Genomic DNA, 12,030 nt, shown 5'->3' with positions numbered 1-12,030 from the left:
GCTACAGCTTCAGGGCTACCAGGATGCCTCTGTGCCTGTCTGTTACTCTGATTCCATCAGCAGGATTTCAGAAGTTTTTAATCCAAGCATTTACTCTTGTCTTGGTGAATGTCACAAATTTTTCATTCATGTTTTGAGGCATTTTATCACTAACCAAAAATTCAGAAAATGGAAATTCCAATAGTAATTTTTCTTTTGCTGTATTGTTTATAGTTCCCATCCATGTTGATATGCAATGAATTAGCGAAGTGTTTTCTAGTTAAATGAACCCCAATTAAGATATAAAACTTCCATTAATAAAACCTGACTTATCATCACTTATGTCAGTTCCTAAATCTATAATGGTGAGGAGAATAAAATCATTTTGCCAGTGCAGTGGAGCATTAAGACAAGCCCATCATTACAGCAAGGTTTTCCTTGCAAGTTTGAAAGGAAATTACAAAAGCCACGGGCAGAAAAGAAATAGAGATTATCCTTCATCTGTCAACCTCCTCCTATATTACTTTACTCTTTTGTGGTTACCAGAGGAGACCCCTCTTTCTTTGCCCTTTGGAAGAGAAAAGTACTTTCATTGTACTTACAACAATCTCACTAAGGTTTTACACTCAAAATCTTTAGTTTTTACTAGGTTTCCACCTCAAAATGATTCTTTTGCGTTTAGAAAATTCAACCAACAGGACAAATGAGTAATGTTTAATCAAGACAAGAGAAGAGTCTAAATAAATTTCCATGTAAAGAGAACAACTGCCTACTACATGGAACGAAAGGAGACAGAGCACTCCCTTATGGATCAATCAGTTATGTTACTGCTTCCAGACCCGCATTGACTCACAGAAAGCATCGAGGAATGAGACACAAAAACAAAGCTCAGTTCAGAAGCAGCACAGCTACACACATTAGTTTAGTTAAAAAGTAGTAAAAGTTTTCCCAGAAACACATCAAAATGCAAACAAACCCTAATGGCTTCTCAGAAAGACAACTCAAGTGCATTTGCATCAGTGGTTTAACCCAAAACTGGAAGAGCTACCCACACATGAAGGAAACTAACTGCAGTAAATCTGTGATACTTGTTTCTGTAGCTATGCAAATCCACAACACATTCACATTCTCAATGCATATTCAAATTCTTTATCCTATTTAGTACTGGTGTATCCTGAAATTTTGATTCCAGAAAGGTTATGCTAATACTGCATAAACTTTGTATCAAAGCAAACAAAAATTAACATTCATTGGAAAAATTGCTTGGAATACGAATTCTTCACAACATTTTCCAACACTCCTTTACATCCAGCCCTTTCTCAAAGAAAAGATGCCTGAAAATCAGAGAGACAACGCATGGGCAAACTACCAGTTTTAGTCAGGGATAAAACGTATGTCAATTTCATACTATTTGCTGCACTGAAACAGAAAACAGCAAGAAAAGAATTAAAAGGAATGATCTGCTCATTTCTCATAGGTTAATTACCTCATTCTGAAATCACAGCAGAAGCTGACATCATCAGAATGAGAGTACAAGACATTTCACTGGAGGGGAAGCCTAAGGGACAAGTAGGATTTTTGCAGAACTGTGAAGGTACAAGTGGGACATCACTATTTAAAGAAACCATTTTCTGAAATACCACAGTTTCACTATAGGGTTTCTCAGAGCTATCTTCGTATGCTCTGTACGTATGTATGTAAGTATGAATACATCAATTCAAAAGCAAGCAATAGATGAACCACAAGCTCTAAATGTTTACTTTACTTACATAATGATTCTTCTGTTCAGGAACCAATATTTTCTCCTGTGCCTGTCATATCCAATAGGTTCATGTCGGATGTATGGTTTATTTTTTTGGATTTCAGCGACGCAGTCAGTCACTCCAGGCACCTTATGTGCCACGCAGACTTCACACTGCCACTCATCTTCTGGTACCTCTTCAAGAGGTGGTTTCACACACTCTAAATGGTACACAGCCGAACAAGTTTCACAGCAAAGCAAATCCCCAAGTTTGTGACAAACCCTACAATGATCGTCATATTGAATAACACCTTCTGACATTAACTCTTCACGTGCAATGTTTGTTGTAAGAAACTGATCCACTAAGAACTGCAGAACCTTGATTTTATTCTCTACTGGTCCATAAGGATAGTCCTCTGTCTCTTGATAAGGAAGAACATGATGGTATTCCTTGTCACTCTCACAATATACTCGCAGAACCTCAGGCCACGTCATTCCATCTATGAAATACAAAGTGGAATTAACGCTATCTTTGAGGTCAGCAGGTCCAAAGGTAGTATTTGAAGTGTCTTCTTCACGTAAAACTGCTTTTAAAAGCACTATATGCATCTCTGCCATAAGTGTGCACTGCTCTTGACTTACCAGAGCAGCACAGAAGTCCTCAAAACGAAAAGGAGAAAGGCGTAAAACAGTGCCAAAGTTCCTTAGTACCTCATAGATAGCAATCACATTCATGATGTGCTCACTAGGCACCATTAAGTCCTCTGAGGATTTAGGAAACTCCAAAGGTGGGATATCCTTTTCTTCCAGTATTGGAGAACGAGGGCGATGCACTCTTTGTCGTCTCCTACCTGGAATTAAAAACAACAGTAAGAACTTTGCAATTTCCAGATCAACAAATTACAATATCTATTATCAATGACTGTGCTAAACAGGCAAGATAGATCTATTAAATCTTTAAAATGACATCTACAATTTCAATAATTCAAAATAGTTAAGAAGACAAACATTTTCCTCAGACAAAATATTACATTAGAAATTCTCATTTTTATTCAGTAATACTAGCTAATCATTCCTTCTAGGAACGTTAGCTTTCATTTTGAAGAATTGAGCTTCATGTATTTTGTATTCAAACACTGCAAACTGTTTTCCTACCGAACTGTAATGCATAGGAAAAATTATTTCAAGCAGATGTCCCAGGGCATCAATTTCAACTGAATTAAAACACAAAAGAAAACTGAAATCCCTTTATCTACTGTTGTCCTTCTAGAACTTTCCTACTGAGAGCCAACAAGCTGGAAAATAAGTCAAATGAGACATGTATGAATATGCTGTGTTAGATAAGATGCCACACTTTCCTGTCTTTACTTCCACTATCCTAAATGCCCAGCAAAAGGAAAAACACAAGAGGAAAATGTCTGCATGTGGTGTTAAAAGAAGTATGAAATATTCAATCAAAATAACGAAGTATCCAACTACGCACAACTATTTCAGAGCTATCAATTGAAGTCTTAGGATGAACAAACTAAACCCACATTTTCAGTTTTTATACCTAATGAAGTTTGGACAATCTCAAACTATTAAATCACCATCTTGGCTTAAAAATCAGGAATGGAGGTTCAAAATGGTTTTAAGCCTTCTGGTAAATATGCGGTGACCTAAGTAAAGAATTACATTTTTAATTTATCAATTAAAGAAGTTCCAGTCATCTTGTAAGTTATAGTAATAGTGCTCCCTGGCATTTGTTCAACCCACTCGACTTCCTCCCACACTTCCTCTGTAATGATAGGAAATAAGTCTAATGAGGTAGGGTGGTGGAGAATGAGAAGATAAGCTACAGCACATAGATCCTCAAATACAGATCTCAGTGAATTTGAAAATACCATTATGAAAAATTCAATGGATTGGGGGGGGATTTAGTAGCTGGAAAAGGAAGAGAAAAACTACCTTTAAGAAAGAGTGTATACATATTTTATAAATAAAAAGATGTACAAAAGAAATCCTGAAATGATTCCAGAAGAAAAAAAAGTAATTGAGCAAGTACAGCCAGACAACACCAGCACAGCTTTCCCTTTCCAACTTTAAAGGTGGGAACAGAATCTTAGCTACAAGCTAGACGCTGAAAAACAATGTTTCAGAAAACCAAAGGCCAGATGTTTCCATTACAGAAGCAATGGGTCAACATCACCTGCCTATAAAAATACATTTCCAGGTTTAGTATAGTTTGAGTTCTGCTGAAAATGAAAGCGTGTTTGTGTGACTGCCCTTCAGTTTGCTGCTGCATGTATCGGTGGAAAGTGTCTGACCATAGCAAACACAGCAAAACATAAGTGTTTCACAAGCAGGCAGAAGGCATACATTCCTATAGCAAGAAATGTCCAGGTTAAGCCCAAGTCTTCTTAGCTGTATGTGCACAAAAAAAGCCACCTTAATTAAAAGCCTCCAAAATACAACACACATTCAGATGACACTATATTAAGGTCCTGAAACTTCCTTCAATATTGCAGGATGGTGTAAGACCAGACCCAGTAAGAGGTCATGCAAAGGCATCGCAGATATTCCAGAATCACAGCCCACATGCCACAAAAAGCTGGCACAGCTTTAAAGTAGGATTCTTCAAGTGTCCACAATTTTAGCAGAAAAAAATATTTGGTCTCTCACACGGTGAAAGTATAAAAGAATCAGCCCTTGAAGAAAGCAAGTAGAAAGAATGATGGCCCGGATTTGCCTAACCGAATCAGAATCAACACCAAAAGACCCAGAATCCCACCAAGAACAACAGCTTCAGGCAGATAAACTACAACAAATGAATGTTGCTGAAAGAAGCTGCCACGTATGCCCTCTCATTCTTTGAGATTTTCTACTCCAAGAACAAAATCACAATTCCTTCTTACACCTTTTCATCCTTCATTTAAAAAGCAGACCAACCAACCATTCCTTTTGGTGTCTCTTTCACCGGGGGAAAAAAAAGCAACCACTGATATATTTATGTTACATCAGACGAAGCAGCAAAAAAGGAAACTTAAAGTAATGCATTCCTACTGTTTCATGAAAACATCCTTAAAATGCTCTCTAATATTTCCTTTTGAAAAGGAAGCGTAGTGGCTCAGGTAGAGCTATGGAACAAATGCTATCAGGACTCAAAGTACATCACTAAATACCATAATAAAGGATTGTACTTTGGTGCAAGCACAGCGTAGTCAGCTGACTGTATTATTCACACGACTCTCCATCTCCCATATGAAACATCCTACACACTTTCATGTTTGCATTGGCACACAGCAGACATTTCAGAAGTAATTATAGTATCTAATAGGTTAAACAATAAGGAAAAAGATTGCATTAGAAATTGCATACCTCGTTTGTGAATTTGGCATTATGCCCCATGGTACCTTATCACTCAACATTCCCACTCCGTACTGTAAAATCACACACCCTACCACATTCAAGTTTGAGACGGAACAAAGACCGAATACATCCACTTCTGTTCCATCAAATTCCATGGTTTTATTGTGAAGGGCAAACTGATCTGCCAGTAGCCTCCTGCTGCCATGACTGGACTATTTACAGCATCCAGAGCATCTTGAGTATCTTAGCATTATACATTTATCTAATATATACTTCTTTCAAATCACACTCCTTCACTAGTTGTCTCCAACAAAGTGGTAAAGTAGTCTGCAGTAATTGCCTCTCCCTATTTGGAATTCTCTAGTTGAGGAGCTGCCTGTAATTAAGATTAAAGAGTAAACAATTTTACTCTCATGGTACATTTAATTATAGATATTGATAATTGTAGTCTACACGTACCATAATCTATTAAAATAATTTATATTATAAATATTTAAGGAAAATACACTCATTATATTTGAAAGAAACTGAAGTTGTTGAACAGGGGAAGTCCATCCAGTCTATTCAACTTCATTTAAATACTGACATTTTGAAATTTAGAAATGGACAGAAGTTGAAAAGGAGCAAAAAAAAAACTTGTCTCCATTTACAGACTGAAAGCCTGCACCCCTCAGACCTACTATACGTTAACACTTGAGGATATGGAACTTAAAACCTCACAGGCACACACAGCACAGAATTTATGCCAGCAAATGAAAGGGTTCTCAATTCATCGTAAGAAAGAAGGAAGATTGAATTTTGGCTTCAAATTCCACAGTTTAAGTCAAACCATGCCATTCCCATATAAAAAGTCCATCTTTAGTAAAATAGAACTGAGTTAGACTTGTCTCTCAGAGCATGAGTCACTACAGAAACCTCCCAACATAAAGACCAATTGGCAACTACATGATCTCCTGATGCACGAGCCTTTAGAGAAGACACCCTCTGCTATGCTTTACTTCCTCCTGTTTGGCTTTCGATCACTTTTCTAAACCTACAGCCTTATTTCTGTTCAGTTTTAATGCAAATACAAAATCAGACATCTCCCATCCATATACTACTCTGTATCATTCAGATTTCAAATGGGAATGCACAGCAACACAAGTTCTTGTGTTGAGTGTTTTCTTCTTTTCCTCCCTTTCTCCCAGCAAACTGGATACAGCCACATGTTTGTCACAGCAATATCCAAACCAGTTCCTAATTAAAAGTCAACCTCTTGGGAAAGTATTTGCTCAGCTGACACCAGAGTGGAAAGAACTGTACAGTGAAAGTGAATCAGTTTAACATAAAATAAGAATTGTTTAAGAAAAGCAGCAACAGAAAAATCAGAATTATTTTTCTTAGGATGGGTGAAATTTTTCCAAGCACTTTGTTCCTTTTGACACGACAACCAGAATGTTTCTAAGATTCAGGATAATCTCTTATAGAACAGGATGCATTTGTAATACTATTATAAGCACAGCTCCAGTACGAATATTGCTTTGCAGCAGTCAGACCAAACTGAAAGTCATTTGGTTGGAAAGAAGAAAAGCCAACAAGGTAAACTTCAAATCTAAGGCAACATAAAAAATGAGACATACCAAGCATCACCAATGCTTTGGGAGCTGAATCACAGATGAGAAAATAACCGGTTATGAGACAAGATCCTGAGAGCACCTCCCTGAGTGCACTCATGCCTGCAATTCTCAACACGTGCTCCTGAGCTAAGGATGGCCGCCACCTTTTGGACTGAGCTACGTCTTCATGCTCTCCACAAACTGGACTGAATGCTTCTCTGGTTGCTTATTGTTTCAGGTGGTACATCTGTTGGTATACTTACATATCAAGCAGTTTTCTAATTTTATGCCAACATTTTAGTTTTTCAACATTAGGATCAGCAGTGCAATGTCAGTAGGAGCAAACAAACTATCTCTGTACACTAAGGCATCGTTTTAACAATTGAAGAACGAGTGCAATGGAATTCCACACTGTCATCCTGAGAAGTATTCAGTCACACTTCTTTTATGCCTTGAACCCAGGCAAATTAAAGAAAAATAAATAAATAGCAGTACTGCCAGACTAGTTTTATATTCTGACAATTTCTTAGCTGGGACACACTCAAGCGATAACTAATTTCACAAGTTAGTAAACTCTAGGAGCTCCCCCTAAAGCCCCCACCTACCCACTTCATGCTAGTTCTATGCAACACAAACGTCGGTCAAGAAATTTTACTGCACATCTATAAAAAAGATGGCACTCCATATTCATCTGCAGTACATCACATTATTCCACTGTCTTTTCACATGTACGCTCCTTGATAATAGTATTTGCTGCACAGAATCGCTTAGAGAAATGGCTGATGACAAAGTGCAAATCTGCATGACAATACAGCAATATAAGCCACTAATTTGACCCATGCTATTTCTCTGCTAGGACTTGAACTTGCCTTCTGTATCTTTTATGACTTGCTGGCCAAGCTAGCTACAGATCCTCCAGTTTGCATATCAAAGTTTAAATCCCTAAATTGTAAAAGAAGAGCATGCCAGATGTAGAGAGCAGGTGAGATGTTTGGGAAGCTGACAAATCCTCTCACACAGAAAACAAGAGGCTGCATATCTTACAATTGTATCTCCATCGGTGCCTCCACTTAACTCTTTCTGAGCAGGAAAGTCTGTTAAAGTGTAACATTACTATGGACAGAAAACATAGCAACTAGTTTCCAGTTAAATTCTTTCACCCTGAAGATCAAAGCTCTCTGATGAAACAACTAATTCCCCAAAGCGACAGTCAATCACTGCAATGCTCACAGCCCATCAATACCCATCTAAGGAAATTAACACATCTTACATGACAGATCTTTTGACTTGCATCTTCAGCGTTGTGCATTAGCTCGTTAGACAGGCTGATCATTTCCTTAGCCAAAATCTAGATTCCAAGCTTTAGATAATGAAAAAAAAAGCAAACAAAGCCTCCAGAAAAAAAAGGAAAAAAATAAAAAAAAAAAAGGATTTCCAAGCATCTCGATTAAGATTTTCTTTAAAATTCCAATTTGCGTGGAAAACAACTCAATTGTGATGAGCCTAAAGGTTTGTTACAATGAACAGGTTAACCACAAAAATGCTCAGTGAGAAGATAGGTGGGATCCCTGTCCACAAAGTACATCTGCCTTCTGGGGATAAATGAATAACAGAAAATACACAAATATGAAATCCCCCCACCAAAGGCCACTTCTTTAATGCTTTAATAACTTTAAGTACTCCACTAATAAGCATGATATTGAAGGCATTCTTACTATTCCAAAGACTGTGATTCTCTACGTACTTTTATAATAATATAGTAATAATTATTCAAGTTTGAGACATACCATAATACCACAGTGGAGCACAAAAATCATGCCTTACTTGGCTGGAGACATTGTACTGTGTTCTTTTAAATTAACTGTTAAGAATATAAATAAGAAAAAAATGTAGGAAGTCTGCCACCCATTTAAGTGGAATGTCATTTAAATGCAAATCTTGGTTAGTAGGACAGTTTGGTTCTTAGTGCAGTTTTTCAATACTCTGCTCTACAAAATGAACTCTTCAGCCCTGGAGACTACATCCTGGTTGTTAGTAATTCAGGCTGCATGTGATCCACAGGAGATAAGTAGAGAACAATTGTACATCACCTCATCTAAGAGAAGAACTGGTGGGCACTGCAGGATTCTGTGGCGCTGACTGAAACAAAGGAGATACTCCTCCAAGTTCCGCTGTTAAGCACAGGAACTTTGTCACTGTACATTACAATCTGTATTACTTGAAGATAAATATATGAAAAGTAAAAAAGTTTGAAGTGCTAAAGAGTAATTCTGGCTCAGCATGCACCTGGGTCAAAGAGCACTGGAGCCTGAACGCATATCACTGTGTGCCTGCCCTACTCTTTGGGTTCTGATGGATCTTTTCCTTGCCCATAAAAACTGTTCTAACATTAAGGGTGTCTTCCTGGATTCCAATAAGATGAAGATTTCAATTAGTGCCATCACTGTGCAGCACATTCACAATGCAGGTATTTGTTCAAGAGAAACAAGACACAGACAGAGCTGATCGAATGAAAAGTTTGTACCTTCCTCTTTGCAAAGGAGGGGGGAGAGGCCTTTAGGCCAACAATGAACTAATGAGAACTGCCAGTAAAAGCCTAAACAACATCAACACTTCAACCATCAACCACACTGTGTTAAAAAAGCACCTAAAGATGAAAATGCTTAAAAAAACACTTAAACGTTTTAGAAATAAATTACCTTGACCAAGTGAAAAATACACACGTAAATCAGAAGAGTTTTCGGATACACTTAAATACCACCCACAACCTGCCTCTGCTTGCACACAGTAAAACACACAGAGGCATCTGTTATTCGCCAGAATTCTTAAGTATATTTCAAAAAACTGAATACACCCAGACTTCCCAGAACTCACATTAAACCTGGATGTTCACTTCAAAACCACCTTCCTGACCCAGACAATTAAAATCATCAAAGATTCTTTCCCTGACAAAAACACCCCCCAAATAAGTCAATGAGTCACCAAACTGAACAGAAAATTAAGAAGTCAGGAAAGTACTTGTTTGGTTTTTTTTTCCCTTCTGTGAATTTTGGTTTTTTTTTTTCCCTTCTGTGAATCTATACTTCAATCTTGGATGACATATTAAAAAAAATCCATTTCACTGCAGGACAACTGCAACAAATAAACCAGTATTAACACCTTAAAAAACATCTGTTATGTTTAACTCACTTAGTAATATGTGTATTTACTTGAATTCATTTAAATTCTTAAGTATATGGATATGGACTTTTAACAAGTAGGTGCCCTCATGGTTTTTTATAGTCATATAATGGGCTGATACCAGTGACCCCCTAAAATAAATGACACACCTCATAGTCAGTACTTCACCTTCAAAAAAAAAATAATCAGCTAACTACTCAAAACTACACCTAAAACAAAACAATTAACTCCAATATAAACTCCCCTTCCAAACTGGCCACTGTTTGCCATCCTGTTGCCCAATCCAGAAACACTCCTAGGTTACACCTAAGTTTAACTACTCTCCTGGTACAGAGACTTTAAAGAAAAAATTCTAAGCTTGAACTCTGTTCTGGAATGAATTCAAATAAATTTAAAGTGCTTAAGATAAAGAATTTTTGAAGCTTGAAACCTACATACCTAGAGAACTCATTAAGGACAATCAGATGTATAGCTCTTAAAAGAAAAAATGTGCCCAGATCTGTCACTAGAGGTTTAAAAAACCTAAATGCAATCACAAAGACACTCTAAAAGCTTTAACTCAAATGCAAGCTCTAAAGGTTGCCACATCTTGAAATAACTGCAGGATTTAAAACTCAGACATTTGACTCAACCTCCACCTTTCCATCTCTGTGCCCTATTAAGTAAAACTAGGTTTACACCCTTGCAATGAGGCCCTGTGCACTTTTCCCTAAACTATAACAATGCAATCTCCATTTTGAACAATGCACCTCATTTCCCTCCTTGGAAAGCTCATTTTGTCTTAAAGACAGTAAACGCTGATTCCAGTTATACTCTGATTTTGAGAACTTACACATTTCCAATGCTTATGGCTTTTTTAGGCCAAAGTTGCATGTGCTCTTTTCAACATCAAGTTACATTTGCAAGCACATGCCATCCTTTGCTGCATATATTCAAAATGACCCCTTTGCAAGGCACGCATCTCATTTCCCTTCTTTTTAAATAGTAAGTGAACGCTCCATACACTTCTGACATTCTTTGCAACACGTTCTGGTGTACCACACAGTTCTGCAGCAGTCAGAATCTCCATGCACATTTGCAAACCGCCCCTTGTTCCAGCATGTACTTCCTTCCTTCCCTCCCCTCGCTGCATTTGTAAGCACGCTCTAATGTCCTCCGCACCTGTGGGGCACGCTAGGAGTTAAGCTGCACACCCCTCACCCCTGCGAGTGCTTGTGGGCATCCCTTATGTATAAGGATGGGAGGAAGAATGCATGCGGATTGGACTTGCAAACCTAGAGGGAGCGTGTGTGCTGCCCTGGGCTGGTGCGAGTTTATCCCGCTGACTCTCTACCTGGGGTGCTGCTGTAGGTGCTGTGGCTCCTGAAGCTGCTCTCAGTGCAATAACTGGCATCGTCTTCATCCTCCATCTCTTCGGGGTAGTCAGAGTCGTCGTCGTCCTCCTCCTCCATGATCTCCTCCTCCTCTTCCTCCTCAGAGTCCTGGTTATCCTCGGGGTCTGCCTCCTCTTCCTCGTCGGACACCATGCTCTCCTCCTCCTCTTCGCTCTCATGATCATCGTACACCACTTTGCTGATGCTCCTCCTGGACGAGGCAGCCCTGCCTTGGCTGTTGCAGCTGCCTCCTCCGCCTCCTCCCCCTGCTCCTCCAGCCCCGGCCCTGCCCCTACCCTTACCGCTGCTGCCTCCCCCACCAGGGGTGCTGCTGCTGCCGCCGCCTCCCTTCCTCTTGCTGCCCCCCCTGGGGGAGACGGCGGCGGAGGAAGAGGCCTGGGCAGCCCCGGCCCCCTTCTGCTTGGGCCCCGCCGCCGTCTCCGCCTGGGCCGAGCTCGCCCACCTGCCGCGGCTGCTGCCCCGCTGCCGGGACCTCAGCCCCCCGATGGGGCCGGCCGCGGAGGGCGGAGCCGGGGAGCTCTCCTGAGCGGTGCCCGCCGCCGGCTGCTGCTGCTTGGGCGGCCTGCCTCGCCGGCCCCGCATCTCTGGGCGCTGGCCGAGAGGGGGAAGGGAGGGGAAAGGAAGGCTCGGGAGGGCGCTCGGAGTCCGGACAGGCGGCTACGGGGAAGCTCCCCCCCCTGCGAGGGATCCGGGCCGGGGAGGGGGGGCCGCCGAGCTGTGAGGGCCGAGGGCTCAATCCGAATTGCCGGCGTCCCGCTCCGGATCGCCACCGGCCGCCATCTTGTTTCTTCGT

At 40.1% G+C, this 12,030-nt stretch overlaps 1 protein-coding gene across 1 annotated transcript in view; it reads right to left on the bottom strand.

The window, feature by feature from the left end:
- Positions 1–12,030, bottom strand: part of BPTF (bromodomain PHD finger transcription factor) — a 42,487-nt gene extending 30,457 nt beyond the window's left edge. Inside the window, 4 exon segments of the mRNA XM_015879533.2 lie at positions 1,749–2,571; positions 11,177–11,513; positions 11,561–11,648; positions 11,650–12,030. Of these exon segments, the coding sequence (XP_015735019.1) occupies positions 1,749–2,571; positions 11,177–11,513; positions 11,561–11,648; positions 11,650–11,819 (1,418 nt within the window). The 5' untranslated portion in view covers positions 11,820–12,030.

Source organism: Coturnix japonica, chromosome 18 (genome assembly GCF_001577835.2).
Source record: "Coturnix japonica isolate 7356 chromosome 18, Coturnix japonica 2.1, whole genome shotgun sequence".
Lineage (NCBI taxonomy): Eukaryota > Metazoa > Chordata > Aves > Galliformes > Phasianidae > Coturnix > Coturnix japonica.
Note: the sequence above shows the minus strand (reverse complement) of the source record. Positions and strands in the feature narration are given on the sequence as shown.